General features: G+C 39.2%; 1 protein-coding gene across 6 annotated transcripts in view; it reads right to left on the bottom strand.

Annotated features, from left to right (window-relative positions):
- ATG7 (autophagy related 7) overlaps positions 1-17,922 on the bottom strand; it is a 220,501-nt gene that overhangs the window by 177,397 nt on the left and 25,182 nt on the right. For 5 of the 6 annotated variants that reach the window (XR_001517383.2, XM_006917625.3, XM_015593723.2 and 2 more), the window contains exons 4-7: positions 14,995-15,112; positions 13,089-13,166; positions 9,464-9,580; positions 7,887-8,036 (exon numbers count right to left, since the gene is read on the bottom strand). Coding sequence is in view for 5 of the 6 variants with exons in the window: in XM_006917625.3 (XP_006917687.1) it covers positions 7,887-8,036; positions 9,464-9,580; positions 13,089-13,166; positions 14,995-15,112 (463 nt within the window). In the remaining variant the exon portion in view is untranslated. Of the gene's footprint in view, positions 1-2,928; positions 3,229-7,886; positions 8,037-9,463; positions 9,581-13,088; positions 13,167-14,994; positions 15,113-17,922 lie in introns of those variants that run through there. The other variant, XM_025050697.1, reaches the window with a different exon arrangement.

Below are 17,922 nucleotides of genomic sequence, written 5' to 3'. Positions count from 1 at the left end.
TGCAGCTAAGACTTTGGGGAAGTTTTCTACTTGCCTGTAAAATGACAGGGTTGAATCATTTTATCTCAAAGGATTCCTTCTAGCTCCAGAATTATAGACCTTTATAGAACACTAAAGAGAAAACACTCCTATACAGGTTACAAAACAATACAGACTAAATTAAGTTCAATTTTATGGGGTATCTAAAGGCAATTCAATTTTTATTTAGGAAGAACCTAGACAACATCAATACAGAAAACGTTATTCATTTAGAGATTCTGAGTTTCACCTTTCAATGTGATTCCATAAACCTGGGCTCTTATCAAATGTCCCAACCCTCAGCAATTTACTTAACCTACCTTAGTTTTCTCATCTATAGGATAACTCTTACCTGCACTTAGCACAGAGACAAGGAAAGCACTCAACAAATGGTAACTATAACACAACATAAATAAACTCTATCATAATTAACTTCACTGACCTCTTTGTTCAGTTTAATCTATCACTATTACAGTTATCTATCTTCAGTTTCAAGGTTATCTTTTCTTAAGTGGCAGAAAGACGAATAAGTTTCAGTTTATCAAATATTCTCTAGATCTAGGTTTTATCATTTGCAAATGCAGAGCTGGGACTAAGTGGTATTTAAATTATATAAATTAGAATATTATATTACACGCTACAAATGGATGCATACTTCTGACACTACAAAGGCATTGAGGAAGAAAGATAGTTGAGCAGAAAAAATCAGGAATAAGTTCTTAGAGCAACATGACCTAATAGGAGCGACAGAGCAAGAATGAATGGCTAAAGAGAAATTTATTACTGCCTATAAAGGGAGGTAAGCGTGAAAATGCTTTGAAGTATCTCTCCTACCCACATGAAGCACGTATGAGTACAAAAAGCAAGCATCTGGGCAGGAAAAATGACAGGACCCATTTGACACTAGGCTGAGCATAATATTCCTTTGATTATTCATAAGTGACTCCAAAATCTTTAAGTGCCTTAGGAACTAAATCGGAAACCTCAGTTATTGTAGGAATTAGTCGGCACAATGCTAGGTAAGCCAGCTTAACTATTTGGGTAAACAGATTTTTTTAAATGGTAATCAGAAATAATCATTGGCTAGGAGTTCTGGGTTCTAGAACTGACTTTGCCACAAAGTCATCATGTGACAAGTCACTTCCTTTCATAATACAAATCAACAGAATGAAGTAAAATGTTATCAGGAAAAAACTTTATTTAGAAGGTTTATGAAATAAATGTTCCTTTCCACTTGGCTGAGAGCATACAATTCACTGAAGTAGTCCAGTCATGCATGATCTGGCTATCGTCCACCCAGCAATCTGCTGAAAAAGTACAGCGTGAGAAAGAAAAGGGGAGGAAATTGTCAACTTGTCTTGAGAAATTTCCACACTGATCCCATAAAACATGTTTACCTGACAAATGGCTATTCCCTAACATTTGATATAACAGAAAATGAGCAAAAGATTACATGTTTTAAAAGTATAAGAAAAAAAATTCAAATATCTAATGTGTAGTGATGTCATAGATGGCTACTAAGATGCAAAGATTGCTAAGTGAAGGAAGAGCCCTGCTAAAAGCATACTAACGCTACTGCTCTTGTACAAAGCTTTTAAAGCCCTAGAATTAAAGGCTAACGTTGAAACTACAAAACATTTCCCAAACACCCAACCTTCAATAACTGCTCTGAAGAAAGTAAAAGCCTCAAGCAACCTTTCCCAAAAGACTGGCAATGGGAGAGTGATTTGGGCTGTTTTTAACATAATCGCAAGAACTATTTGTTGTAGCAATGCAGTGTCACCATGACAGATAAGTGGAATCTACATTTTATTGAGGGAAATAAGAACTTAAGGCCCATTTTCAACTGACCAAATGTGTAAAACTGTACACAACATTCAATGCTGGTAAGGAAACACTGTTGGCAGGAAAGAAAATTAGCAGTACTGTTCATTTATCTGCCAATATTCTCAAAATGGGCACACAGCATTGTTCTAAATAAGCTATCTGTGATCATTTACTGGGTCATAACTAGCATTTTTCAAAAAGATAAAATGGGATAGAAAATAGAGTGCATATAGCATCTAGTAAAGTATTATTTTGTGAAAGTTTTGTTTCAGTTATATATGTGTGTGTACATACATCTAAAGACATAAATATAATTACGTAACAGGTGTTTTTAAATGTAAGTAACAGTCAAAGAAGTTTGGCATTAAGCAATCACCTTAACAACCATAAGTCATCCAAGAAATGAAGGGAAATCAATCAAAAATGCATTTGCTATTTAACTTTAATTTTAAGAAAGCACCATTATCACGCTGGTAAAACCTTCCTGGATGTTCTGGGGGCTTCTGAACTTGATAACCCTGAGAATCTCAGGAGGAACTTCTCCTGCTGGTAGACTACTCCTAATTTCTTCAGGTTTTTTGCAATCCAAAAAGGCAAGAAAATTTGCCTTTCTTTGGTAAATGACTTCAGCTGCATAACTCAGGGCCTCAAAATTCCATTTTTCTAGAATAACTAGAGACTGAGGTTAGTCCAAATAAAAGAACTTTCCTATGAAATTGAAAACTGACAAACTTATTCTAAGAAAATCAGTGGGAATAACTACGACATGTGAATAAAACGTAACAAAGCCTGTTTATATCCATCATCTCTTAATTCTCACAACCATCTAAGAGGAAGAGGGCGTTATTGCTGTACAGTTGTATGTGAGGAGGAAATTTAGATTCAGAAGCCTTGGTTCATGAGGTTGCAGTTGAGACCCAAAGTCTATCACAACATGCTGTGAGCTAGGGAGAAAAAAGCAGATGCTTCTTTTTCCATTACGAGAAGTGTTCTGACTGTAGAAGCTAAGATCATGTACATGTGATGAGGCTTCCATTCCATTTCCATTCTCCTCATCTATAAAATGAGAACACTAGTACTCACTTTGCAGGATGTTGGAAGGATTACGGATAGCATGTGTGAAAGGCCAGCTTTGTGCTGGGCACACAATCAGAAGAACTTAGAACATGGTCGCCGCAGCTGCTTCTGGTTAAGTGGACAGTGTCCTCTCTTCAGGGACAGGTACTCACTCCCTCAAAGCCAGCTGAGGCTCAGGACATGAGTGAGCAGTATCTCTGGATGCAAAGGTCCCACTCTGGCTTGGAATAGAGATGGGCCATCCCTGCTGATCTCAGCAATCCTACAGGTTTCCTCCAGGCAGTCTTACTCCTGTCCTTCTCTTCATGTTCCTCTGAGGCACGGACCCAAATAGGATCCATGAATGGGTTTCAGTGTTTCGTGGAGCCCCTGACATTAGATATTAGAACCGTGTGTCAGTATGTATTTTTCTGGGATAAGCATCCATTGCTTCCACCAAATTCTCAAGGAGGTTATACACTACCACCCCTACCCCAAGTTAAGAGCTATTGCTCTAAATTACCCACTGCAGATCACATATTTCCCTCATATTGTCTCCTGTTGGACCACTGACTCACACTAGACATAAACTTTAGGTGCATAAACAGTTTGGGAAAGCCTTTATAAGCTAAATGGCCTTAATCATACAGCAGGTACTCACATGAAAGAGAACACTTATAATGAGCCATACTAAGAGTGACTACTACTTACTGAAGGCCTACTGCATGTCAGGCACTGACCCTGGTGCTTCACATATGTGATCTCCAATCCTCACAACAACTCATGCACACATGCATCCACCCCTACATTGTATTTTACAAGCCAAGCACAATACTATGGGATGCGGATGCAATGGTAAGAATTCAAAGATAGGGTACTGGCCTGCATGGAGCTTACATTTACATGGGAGAAAAAGATATCAATCAAAGATCACTCAAGAAAATGTACAATTACAACTGAGCTAAATATTATAAAGAAGAGATACACAGTGCTCTAAGAGCCCACTATAGGTAGAATAAACTTTTTTACAGAATTCAGGAAGGGAGTCCTTGAGAAATCATGATTAAGTTCAAGTCTAAAGAAAGAGTAAACACTTCACTGGGGAGAGTGGGAGGTGGGGGTGGAATAGAAAGAAGAGAAAAGAGAAAAAAGAGCTTTCCAGGCAAAAGGCATGTTCCAAAGCCCTGTGGCAGGAGGGCACCTAGAATCTCAGGTGTGGCGGTGTGCAAAGCAAGAGGGAATATGGACCGACTTGGGGCTGGATCTGCACAGGGGCCAGGCCCTGGAAAGCCTTGTATGCCATATTAAGGAATTCAGTTATATTCTTAGAGCACAAGGAAGAAGACATGGCTATGTTTTGCTCTGAGAGTGAAATAATCAGATTTGCTCCTCAAAGGATTGCTTTGGATGATATGGGGACAGACTGGAGGTCAGAGCAGACACAAGGAGACCATTAGGAAGCTATGCAGTAAAGCAGATAAAAGACCACAGCAGCTTAAACTGGGGTGGTGGCAGAAGAAATGCAAAGGCAGCAGACTGAGAAGTTTAGGAAACAAAATCCACATGATATGGGGGTGGTAAAAGACAGAGAGGTGTCTGGCAGGCTGCCCAGATATCTGGCTTATTTGACTGAATGGATAGCAGCGACATTCCAAGACAGCGATGCCCAGACTTGGGGTGAAGGTCATGAGTTCAGCTTGGACAAGTTGAATTTGAAGGGCTGGAGAAGGCAAGAAGGTAGTTGGATAACAAGGGATGAGGTCCAAAGGCAGGTTCATAATGGAAGAAGTGGTCACAGGCTTCATGGAAACAATGAGATCCCCCCAGAAAACAGAATGAAAAGAGAAATGTAGAAGGATGCCAACATTTCTTCATCTTACATGTGAAGACACCAAGGCTCACAGAGGAACAGTAACTTCTCCAAGGGTTTCGAAGTGCTGGTAAGAGGAAAAAGCAGGGAAGAGTAAAACACGAAGCCAGGGCGCAACTGCAAGGAGTTCACAGTAGGAAAAAAAAATGCCTATTTCTTTTGAAGAATATGGTAGAAACCTTCAAAGAAACTTCAACAATCAGAAGCACTGAAGAGAAATTAGAATTACACGAAAGAGAATGAACCAGATTAATGCAGAAAAAGCAGAAATGACTTCAAGTGATGTTTAGATTTCACAGAAATCTACTTTCCCCAGAGCCTTCTGTGATTTAGATCAGTCCACAATGATCTCTCCTTCCTCTCAACGTTCACATATCAGCTGCCCATTAAATGCCCAGCATGCCCCTAAATGTTGAGGATACAGTGTGGGGTAAACAATTTCTGTGCTAACATTGTACACAGGCTGGTGAGGGACAGGGGCAAGCAGACAAGCCAACCAATGACTGACATTAGAGCTAGGAGAGAGGCTGCTACAGGAGAGGAATATCGAATAGAGCAAGGAATTAGCCAGTGCTTCCCAGGGGTGATGACCAGAAAGAGGACTGAGGCCCTAGCCTGGTGAAGGAAGAGAGACAGAGAAACGCATGTCTGAAGGCAGAGAGGTGGGAGGAAGCATGTGGCATTTGGAGGGCACAGTTGTAGCCAGAACATAGGCTGCATCTTGAGAGAATATCAGTAGATAAGGCTAGAGTGATTGGCAGGAGGCAGGTTTGAAGAGGCCCTGAAGGCCAAGCTAATTTATTTTAATTTTATCCTGAAGTCGACAGAAACCACAGAGGGTTTTAAGTAGAAGAGTGACATGATCAAGTTTATAGGCTACAAAATGCTTTTGGGCAGCAGTGTGGGGAATGTATGGAAGGTACATTCAGGACCACAGATAGGGAAGTCTGCCAGAAGGCCATGGAACTCCTACAAAGCCAACAATGAGCATGGCTTCTGGTGAATCTTTTCAGAACAAGACAGGACATCGACAAACAACCAAAGTAATCATCCGTATCATTTCACTGGTACTTCTCTTCTGTTACCTGAATTTCTAGTTAACTTTCCACGAGTAAGTGTCTCAACTTGCCTGGAAGATCTCAGGTTCCATAATAGGTATAATCATACCTCACAGTTTCTAGCCCACAAGGAGGTGCTCAACATATATGCTGAGCAATTCCAGGCTTTCCTGAGATGCGACCCTAACCCAGTGAAGGGCTCTGTGTCTGAAATTGGCAGATGATTGGTCTCAGGGTCAGGACACTGGTAAACTCGCCTAGAGCACTGTAAAAGAGACTCCAGAGATTTGTTCAGTCTTTGAAAAGATGCTATTGAAGAAGAAAGGAAGGAGATGCATATTGAGCACCTGCTATGTCCTGGGCATTTTATTCACATTATCATGTTTAATCTTCACAAAGTCTTGTAGGAGGCAGTATTATTACCATTTAACAGACACACTAAAGTGAAGAAAGAGCATGCAAATTCCCCAAGGTCACTGAGCTACATCGCAAGTAGCAATGTTGGGTGTCAAATCCATGTCTATTTGATTCCAAAGGTCAAACAAAGACCACCTCCACCCTAATGATTCAAGAATGGAATGGAAGAAAGCATACAGGCTTTAAAATCAACCATTTGGCCGTATGACTTTGAGTCTCAATTTCATCAAATGGGTAATTCAGATACTAATAACACCTATTTCACAAAGTTATTACAAGATCAAGTATGTGAAAGTCCCTTTTAAATAATAAAGTGCTCCAAAAATTATTATTTTGGTATAAGTAAACTTTGGGGGAGGACCACTTATTTACCACACACAATTTGAATTACAGTTGCTTTCAAATGCAGGCCATTTAACCCTGCCTGCTAATGTAACAGGACCTCACCCTAGACTGGACTTTAAATTCTTAATGGTTGGTCTCATTGTTACTAATTGAGTTACAGTTCTGTGAAATTGCCTGGAGGAAAAGAAAAGCATTTTAATAAAAAATCAATCCTCAGTCATCAATTTAAAAAGGACTTCCTCCAAAAGAGTGTACTTATAAAAAGGTATCTTAAGTTCAGGCTAAGGAATAATCAGGCTATCAGTTAAAGGTTTCTTTTTCTCTCAACTCTGATATATCTACATTGAAATTATCCCATTTGATTTCATAACTTCATAATGCTAATCAATTTTTTATTTTCAATTTAGAACTCTTATAAGGCTAAGACAGTTTATTATATATCTCATCACTTCTAAAAGACATTTACAATAGTCTTTCATTCACTGAAAAATTTTATTGAGTGTCTACTATGTTGACATAGATAGTACAAGGGGGTAAAACAGTAAATGAGATCAGAGAGTTAAGTGCAAGATCAGAAAGGGATGGATTGATCACACATGGTCCCATCATGAGAAGGCTTCGTGGTGGAGATAGAATTTCAATAAAGAGAGAGAGTTTCTTGGAATTTTCACATAATATGTTTTGGGAAGATGATACAACATGAGGACAAAGAGCTATAGAAAAAGTTATAGGTATATTTGATTAGGGAGGTTGTCTTCTGAAAAACAGACAAGCTTAGTTAGAGAAATGGTTTATGAGGAAAATAGCATAAGACGAGGCTAGAAAAGTAGCTTGGAGCCAGAAGGAAGACACCAGTAACTCTTGATCAACAAATTATATAGCAAATGCGAATAGTTTGAGGAAGGTTTTTCTATAGTGGTGGTGTGCAAGATGGAATCAAAAAGACTTTGTCTAAGAGTGAGGTAATCAGGGCCTGAAATACAGTGGTAGCACTGAGAATATATTAAAACACAGATATAAAATATATCAGGAAGGAAAACTGAAATAACTTTATTTCTAATGGGAAGCGAGGAATCTAAAATTACTCTGAGGTGCGACAGAGCTAGGAAAATCTGAAGTGGGAGCTGACTTGAGAACTGCAGTGGGGAGAGAGTGAAGGTAAAGAAATGTTCTGAAACATTCTTTGAAGGGCTGAAGAAATCTAAATGAGTTTGAATTTTTAGGTGGTGTATCATAACAAGAACACTGGATTTTTTTTTGCTGGACAATAAAATGATACTCAAAGTTTCTCTGACCTTTGTCCTTTGACCCTTGAAGAAATCACTGCAGTGTTTAAGCAAGGAAACCAGCACCATGTTCTCATCATACTTGATCAAGAAGTAAGGTAGCGCTGAGACTCCTTCTGTTTGACAAAGATCATCATATGCACGCTCAAGGGCTTGAATCTGCAAACAAGAAATACTGAGTTATCCTCCAGACAATTACATATCTGGTTCTCAGCTAAAAATTAACATAAAATAAAGGTACTTTCAAGCCAGAAGACTGGAAATGACTGATCACACCCCTGTTGCTCTTTTGCAGCAAATGAACATGAAAGTGCCCCCAAATAATATACTTCACTTTTATGTGACATCTTTCACGTGCATGCCGGTATGTCTTAGCGGCACGAAGGGACATTTTATGGTACAGCATGGTGGTTCTCTAAGATGTCAACCACAAAGGTTGAGAGAGGTATCCAAATATTATTCTTCTCCTGTAATAACCAAGCATGAATCTACCACTGATAAATTTTACCATGGACTTATGCATAATCTTTAACAGCTTTACTGAGACAAACTTTCACTTACCAATCAACTGACCCGTTTACAGAGCACAATTCAGTGCTGTTTTTAGAGACAGAATTTCAATAAGGAGAGTTTTTTAGGATTTTCACAGAATATGTTTTGGGAAGATGATACAACATGAAGACAAAGACATATAAAAAGAGTTCTTTCATTAGGGAGGTTGTCTGGCGAAAACAGACAAGCTTAATTGGAGAAATGCCTTATTGGTGAAATTCAAGTTCACAGGATTATGCAACCATCACCACAATAAGTTGAGAACATTTTTGTCTCCCCCTAAAAGAAAATTCATACCCATCAGCAGTCAATACCTATGCGCAATCCTTTTCCCCCACTTATATTTTTCCTTGGGAAATTAGTTTCACAAAAGTACGACCTTAAACAAATATTATTTTTTAATCAGTAAGGGCTGTTCCATGGCTTAACAATGCAAGATTTCTGTGACTGATGTCCTTCATGAATTCAAATCATTTTACCACTCAATTTTTTTCCTCAACAGTCAGAATTTTTGGTTTAGGGCCTGTGTTGTACCAGCCTGATTATTTTCATTTCTCTTCTTGGGACTATCCCTAATGACCTTATTATCTTTTTTAAACTGCAAAGACTAGTCTGCATGTACCATTCTTGATGTAGAACTTCTGCTACTTGGCACAAGGTAAGAAGAATGTCTTCTATTTGTTTTTAAAGACTCTCTTCTCTAAGTATATTGACTTATGATCCCCCATACTTAAAGTGAAGACCACATTTTAGCAAATTCTTACAGTCTTATTAAATGTTCCTATAATTCCTCCCTACTGGCTTAGCATTTCACCAAATTCACTGAAAACCTGGAAAATTATTGCTCACTACTTATTCAAAATGATTTTACAAACATTTTGTGAATAAGTCTTTTCCTCGTACTATCTTTGGAGGATTCCAAAATGACCATTTATTCATCCAGACAAGTGCTTATTTGTCTTTAGAATATATTAGACAAACTATTATTGCACATTAAACCCAATTTCACCTGCATTTTGTTTTATTGATCATACCTGTTTTGGTGAAAACCTTTGATCCAAGCCCACTGGCTTCTGAATGAGGGGTATGCTCTCTGGAAGGCAGAGGGCAGGAGAGCAAAACCAATAGTAGAAATGGTACTTCTTTAGATCCTAGAAGAAAAAATATAACATAGGGCATCAGAAAAGCACCAATGACTAAACTGAAATGTATATATTCATGTAATTTCCCATAGCCATGAAAAACAGAAAAACTGATAAATATAAGATGACTAGCTTGTCAGAAATTCTCATCTCCAGCAGAACTCATGATGGAATATTGAATTTGTCTTTATCTCAAAACACTCCCACACACCACACACTACTATATCACAATAAACATAATATAGTTTTTCAGCCACATGCTAACAAAGTGTTCAGTAAGTAATTGACATTATTGTCATCATTGTTTAATATACAAAATCACTCTGGGAGGTAACTATTATCATCCATTTTAAAGACAGAAAACTGAAACCTAGAGAAAAATGAAGAACTTGAACAAAACAAAGATCAGAACGCTGCTTTCCAAACTGAAGCTTTTGTCCATGGTACCAAACACACTCAATGTTGCATCTATGGAGACATGATCTCCAAATAGTTACCATCCTCTTCACAATCAAATGAGTTAAGCATGTTATTAAAGAAGCTATGCTATTCATAATCTACATGTGCTGAGATAATATAATGCTGCTTTCAGAAATGCCTTATTGGTGAAATTCAAATTAACAACTATTAAGTACTTGCTCTGTACAAGGCAAAACATTAGACACTGACAATAAGAAAATGAATAAAACCCAGTATCAGTCCTTGGGCAGCTCGTTTTCTGCTCAAAGCAGAAATAAAGTGAGTACATGATTAACTGTATGAGTCACGGAAGAGGTTCTAAGAACTAAGGAACATCGATAATATAAAAGATTACACCTTCAGGGGTGAGTCTGACTGTTCCCCCAGCAGGGGAACCAATGCAGGAGAAAGGACTAGTGAAGCTGTCCTAGATACAGCTGTTCCCACTCAGGTTGAATGTTCTTGCTCCTGAATTCCTCCTACAGGGTCTGTGGCCTGAATCACTCATGTGTAGGATCTAATAGTCATGAGGCTATTTGACAGTTTACTCACCAGTTTGCCACCGCTAACCACTATGGACTTTATTTGGCTAATTAATTTTTTTCTTGAATCTTGCCACAAATAAAACAGTGGACAGTTGTTTTTATTAAGATGTAATTCACACACCATAAAATTGATGATGTTAAAGTATATAATTAAATGTTTTTTGTTTTTTTTTTAATATATTGACAAGGCTGTACCATTATAACCACCCATTCTAGAACATTTTCATCACTCCAAAAAGAAGCCCCTTTAGTAGAAACTCCCCATTCTCCCTCTCCCCAACCCCTGGAAACCACTAATCTATTTTCTGTCTCTCTGGATTTGCCTTTTCCAGGCTTTTCAAATAAATGAAATCATACTAGATGACTTTCTAAATATAAACTTATATATAAATGTGTGTCCAGATAAGTCTAGTAATTATAGTTTTCACACTCTTTAATTCTGCCACTAATTGATCAACTAGGAATAAATTCCCTTTTGACAATAGCAAAACAAACTGCAAAATTGAAATTAATGAAGTGTCTGTTCCTTTGAGTCCTAAAAAAAAGCAAAAACACCTCCAGAGATTATTCTTTCTTTTTGTACTTAAATGATTTATCATAACTGATCTTTAGTAAAAGGTTAAACAATTCAAGATGAAGGCCTTTACAATTTCTAAGCAGCTTTATCAGGCCATCTTCAAAAGTCCAAAGGCTTGAATTTCTCAGAATTCTTTTCAGGATATAAAAGACCTTTATTAAATTAAACATAAAGCCCTTGGTATCTGAAGATTTTAAAAGATAGAGACTTTTAATTTTTTTAAAAGGTAGGTTGAGAATGCTCAGTAAAAGGCCAACAAGGCCAACATACATACTGACTCTGAGAAATGCCTTAAAACTTTACGTTCTTTTCCATTTAAATGTAAATTGTCAACTAGATTCCACTAACTAAAATTCTTAGTATGGAAAATGTACTGATGTTAAAGTAACAAAACCAGAAATCTTGAGTACTACTTATATTTATCCCAGTAGTGAACCTACAAAATGACTAAATTTTATAGACAAATTATCAATGCCAAATTGCACCTAGTAATCCCATGAAGAATTTAAAAGTTTTTCTATGTCCGCACTATTACATGGAAAGCACTACAACTTGTTAGAAAATGTGCTCCTTGTAGATAGCCATCCTTTGGTATGGCCTCCAGTTTGATTTCTATCATTCTCTCAGTAAACCAGAGAGGCAGCATTCAGAAGAAATGAAGGATTAGTTCATCAGGGAGGAAGAAAGGCAAGACCTATAACTTGGCAAAAAAGAAAAAAGAGAGAAAAATGTGGAGAAGAGGATTAACATCCAAAGCTAATAAAGCTGTGGTGAAACATCACACTTTATATTGATCTACATCAATATGTTTATATGCCCCCTCCACAGAATTTATTCTAAAGAAATAAAATGAACAGGGGGGGAAAATCAGTATGGCCACTATTGTTTATTACAACATTGTTTTAAATAGTGAATATAGGAAACAACCTAGCTGTACAAGAGTCTATAGTATATACACTTAACAGAATACTATGTAGCCATGCTTTATTACAAAGGATAAATTACTTTTATATGTAGATATATACAGGTATGCACACACATATATAAAATGTACAGTTTTATCACACTTTGCTTTATTGTGCTTTACAGATATTACGTTTTTTACAATCTGAAGGCAAAATCCGCCACCAGCAAAAAGATTATGACTCAGTTTATTGCAATACTCACTTTACTGAAGTGGTCTGGAAACAAACCTGCAATATCTCCGAGGTATGCTTGTACATATATATATGTATATATGTACACACACACGTGCACACGCATGTGTGTATATGGGTAGAAGGGTAGCTGGTATCTCTACAATCAACCTTTTCCACTCTCCCAACATCACCGAGATCAGGTTCTTTTCCCTACTTTCCTAGACAGCAAATGTTACCCTAATGTGATTTCTTTTCCTCTTCCAAGCTGCCCTTCATGTTACTTTTAAGTAGATCTCACTTATATAAAACATTTTCTTTCTTATAAAAACACAATTGTGTGAACAAGTATGGAATGTCATCTCCTCTAGTCCGGAGCTGCTTGGGGATGGTTGGGGTCCCTGAGACCTCTCCTTTTCCTTATGTTGATGGACCCAGCAACTGAGCTTTGCAGGACTGTATTTAGCAAAGACGTTAGCAACAAACCACTACTCCTTGAATCTGACTTCATCGTGTCTTGAATGACAACAGTTGGATTACTGTGTTATATAAACCATGCAACTACTACCAGTTGTATGACTATACCAGTATGGTAAGTGAGAATAAATTAATTTTGCATTGGTAATAAGTGCCAGCACTATATTGGGCCACTAACCAAATGAGTATTTCTTTAATAGCCATGACTTAAATGACGCAAGGTAAAAGCCACTAGGAGAAGAGAGCAAACTGTACTATTGGCACCCTGGGCCTGCTCAGGGCATCTGAGCAATCTAAGTGTGAGGGAGAGTCCATTTACTTACTGCAAATGTCAAGAGGAGAAACTTGTTGAGGAGGACAGGGTTTTCAAGAGCAGCACCAGATTTTATGGATTCCCATATCTGCCAAAAGAAAGAAAAGCATGAGGCATCTCTGAGCTTCTCATTCTCAGACGAAGCACGAAGATTTAAAGCACTTAACTCTTTCCTACAGGCCCAGCACCACTTATCACAGGCAATGAAGTCGGTTGTTACTTCACACTCCTCCACCAGCTGCACTACTGTAACAGGCTGAGGAAAGTGAGAGAACCCAGAAGCCGCCTTCTCTCTATGCGAGTCTTAGAATCAGAGGAGGCAACCAGCCCATTTCCATGCCTTTGATATTTCCTTCAACAAATATTTGTTTCCTATTATATATCAGGCACATCGAGGTTACCGAAATAAAAGACACAGTCCCTACCCTCAAGAAGTTTATAATCTAATGAGAGCCAGGCATACATGTCCAAGTATACCACCAGGTAAGGCGGGCTATCACAGAAGAATGCAGCATTTCTGGGAGGAACACTGAACTCAGCTAGGAGATGGGAGCGAAAAGAGCCAGGGAAGTCTTTTGGGAGGCAGCGATTTGAGCTTTGTATAAGGGATTTCTTCAAGTCTTATTTGGGATTATCTCATCCTGAGATATGAAGGAAAGAGAATGAACTTCGGGTTTATGAATACTCAGCAAGTACTGTGACTAGAAGCAGAAGCTGGTACTGGTTAGCAGCTGCTGATCACAGGATGTCTTAATAGCTAAGATTAGTTGCTAAACTTGTGTCACTAAGCAAGACAAAGAGCTGTACCAATAAGAACCATTCTCCACATTTGGGTGGAAGGGGGAAATAAGCAAAGAAAAGTTCCTACTATTGAAATAATAACTGTGGAGGAGCTGGTCCACTAAGAGTCTCCCCACTTCTGATAAGCTGAGGTGGAGAGATTCTGAGGAAAGGCTGAACCCTGGGCAAGAGGTGGCAATTCCTGGGGGAGCAACCCACTATTTTCCATGATGGATTAAGACCTGGCATGACTCTTTGGAGACAGCCTTTTAAATATGTAGCCAAAGCAGGAGCCCAGGAGCGGTCAAGTGTAGGCCAAAGAGAACAGCCATCGTCGCCTGAGTCATGAGCTGCATCCATCCTGAGGGACGTAAGGGACACCCTCCTTAGGACCAAAGGCAAGAGACTTCCTTTTCTGACCATGGCACCACATAAATAAGACTCTTTTTTTTTAAGACTAGTGTGAAGATCACTTGATAAAGTGGGTTAGAGGGAATTGGGATAAATTGTCCCCCCATTCCAATTCCTCATACTAACTCAGATGTGAAGTAAAGACATTCCAGGCAGAGAGAATACTGTGTCCTGAGGATAAAGGAGAGAACAAAAAGTAGGTGAAGGAAAGACTCAGAAGTGCTTTTCTATGACTGGGTCCAAGAAGGGGAGGGCAAGAGTGATAGGACAGAAAGGCCACAGAAGGCCACAGAGGCCAGGCCATGAAGGGCCTGGTAAGTCAGATGGAGTAGTTTAGATTTAGCCCTGAGGATACGAAGAGACTTTATGATTATCTCTGATGGCATGATGTGCTTAGGACTGGACAGCCTCTTCCAGGGCCACAGAGAATTCAAACACATTTAGACACAGGAAAAGAGCTCTTCAGAGGTCAAGCTGCTTCAAAATGCTAATTGGGGATCAGCAGTAAAGCTTTTCTCACACTGCCCGTCATGAATTCTGGCCTAAACCCAGGTGGAAGCCTCAATGTCTTTTCCTTGACCTTCCCACCAACACAGAAGCCCACAACTATCTTGGAGTAGCAACTATATACTAGTTTCTATGAGAGACTTGTGCACCTGACTAGAAACACCACACCTGTGGAACCATGGAAAATATGATGGATATATCATGTTTCCCCAGCTAACCTCATTTGCTGCTTGTTCCAATAGTAGCTTCTTATCTGCAGCCTTGAAAGCCTCGAGTGTGTTGGTGTTATATAGTGTTCCAACAGCTGGGCAGCAATGGGCTGGGGTGGGTGCACTCCTGGATACAAGAAAAACATGGTTAAGCAAGCATAGCTGGGACTCAGAGATCCAGGAAGTAACAAATAAACCAGCACAACAGCAGGAAACAGAGAACAGTGCTCTGTAGGGGCAAACAGAAGACTGATTGTACATTTCTTTGGAAAAAGATGAATATCATTGTTTAAGAAATAAAAACAGGCACTGTATCCCCCCAAAGCCTCTATATTCCCCTTACCCGAATCTCTCAGCATACTTTTCCTTTCACTAGCCCCCAAATATAAGTTCTTTTTCTATTTTTTATTCTTTCCCATCTTTAACCTGAAAGGGAAACATTGTTTATTGAGCTTCTACTGTGCCAAGAACTGTACAAGGCTTGAATTCTCATAACAGCTTGTTCCGCTATTTAAAAGTTTAAAGAAACTTGCCTATGGTCACATAAGAATAGGCAGAACTAGAACCTAAAGTCAGAACTAGTTGGCTCCAAGATGTTGTGCTGCCTACTCTGCACTCAAGCCCTCCCAGGCTTCAGGGCCCTGTTCCAAAACCTCCTCCTCCAGGAAGCCATCTCCCATTATCTCTGGTAATGGTTTATACATAAAACTGAGCATAATATTTTAGAATGTTTTCAAGACCAACAGTTATATACACCAAACAGGAGGACAGTAAGCTCCCTGAGGACAGAGAATATGCCTTCCTCTTCTAACTGTCCTACAACTGAGCACAGCCCAAACAGGCTCTGCACAGATCTGCTGCTGAGCAAATCCCTGGTCGTTGTCTAAGTCACTTAGACAAAATGTATTACACCTGGGCTACGTGCCAATCCATCGCGCCACATGTGTACTGTACACTGCCCCCAAAGGCCTCACAGTCTTCAGAGTAATCAGTCAGGAGAGGAAGATGAGTTGATGCTGAACATAAACTCAGATGTGGAGAAATCTGGTCTCTTCCTTGAAATGATTGACTTGTTTCAGAGGTTACAGATGCTAAATGTAAACACCGTTGTCATTTAAGAACCTACTGCAGAAAGAATGCATTTTTATTGATTGCACTGATGGTAGTTGTATGGTTTAAAAGACCAGTGTCTCTTCATTCGAAGTCTGTATAAAATTGAGTTTGGGAAGCTGTAAGAAGAGATCTAAGCCTAGAATAGGAATGGAGAAGTGCAATGAGTGACAAAGATTCTGCCAAATGCTATCTGTAAGGCTCAAATGCCAAGTCTTGAGGGAGAAGTAACTTCCAATGGCCAGAGCCTTCCTCTGGGAGCTGATGAGTCAGCAATCATAAGTTGTTTGTCACTACTCTACTCCAATAAAAGAATATTTTTCATCCAGGTGAGATGAGGCTATCAAAGATAGTCTTGATAAGAAAAAGAAATCACAAAGAGGTGAGATTATTCTACAGGGAGGAAGAAGAAAGCAGAGTAGTTAGTAAACTAGGTTCTCTACATTCGGACCTGGCTTTATGAAACTACCGGTGAAACAGGATGCTGAAACAGCAGGAAGGAGGCTATGAACTAATACAGATACAAGCACAAGAAAGGAAGGTACCCTCCTTCCTAAATGTCTAAAAGTCCTAGGTTTGTGAAAGCCATGCCAAAGCCTTGCTCTGAGAGTGGAGGAAACTATATCATGAGAATTCAAGCCAGGACAGCTATGCTCCTAGAACATCAGTGCTCATGCTAGTTGGTGAGGACAAGATGAAGTTTCAAAGGAGCATTTTTCATGACTAAAGTTCCACCAGGGGAGGGAAACAAATTTAAAAAGTGAAAATGGGAGGGAAAGCCATTCTACCAGTTTCTCAAGGTTCAAGTTCCACTTGTTTCACAAAGGGGTGGCTCAGATGAGGACTGGAAAGAGCCCTAGACTTTGAAACAAGAGAATTTAGTCCAAATTCTGGTCTTGGACATTTATTAGTTTAGTTTCCTTTCCCATGGCTCCATTTACCTAAAATGTCTAGAATAGGTAAATCCACAGAGACAGAAAGTGGATTCCTGGTCGCGTGAAGTAGAGAGGGGGATGGACAGAATAAATTAAGTGACTGTACCTTTTTGAAAGGTAAATTTTATTATATCTCAATATAATTCTGTTTTAAAAATCAAAATTAGAAATCTTTCCCATATACTAAAACCAACAGTGAACTCGCAATGATGTGTACACTCACCTGGGAAAGAATGGATGTTGCAAAGATCTGCAGCCTAGACCTGCTTGGGGGTGTTACCTCAGGAAACTCAGCCTTCATTTCACTCGGTCTCTTGGTTATTACTCAGGAAAGTACTGAGACTATTTTGCACCTGTTATTCATACTTGACCAAGGGTAGCCATGTGGCCAGAGCCTCCGGAACAGACAGGCAGTGAAGGTGGCCAGGATGGAATAAATCCCCCAGAAGGGCAGAGGTCGCTTTTCACACTTGCAGAAATCTTACTCTATGAGCACAGCTTTGCATGGTCACAGGGAACTTTGTAAACCTGGGAAGTCATACTCAGTCTGGGGACAAGCTGCATTATCTCCTGTTTTCCACAATAATCTGAGTTCCCGTTTATAACATCTTCTTACAGAGTCCATTGGTGTCTTTCTGTCAACCACACCCTATCCCATTTTGACAGCTACATACTTAGACTGCTTGTAACTGAATCCAACAATTATTTTAGCCACTAGTACCTGTCAGATCTGTTTTAAGTGCTAGTGAGATAGCGGAGAATAAGACATAGCCTGCACCCTGCAGAACGATTTTGTATATCAGCCTTATTTCCCTAGCTACTTTTTAAGTTCTTTGAGGGCAAGGATTATGCCTCCTATTTCTCTAAGTCCAACTCAAGGCTTAGAAAATAA

Source organism: Pteropus alecto, unplaced genomic scaffold, assembly GCF_000325575.1.
Source record: "Pteropus alecto unplaced genomic scaffold, ASM32557v1 scaffold75, whole genome shotgun sequence".
Lineage (NCBI taxonomy): Eukaryota > Metazoa > Chordata > Mammalia > Chiroptera > Pteropodidae > Pteropus > Pteropus alecto.
Note: the sequence above shows the minus strand (reverse complement) of the source record. Positions and strands in the feature narration are given on the sequence as shown.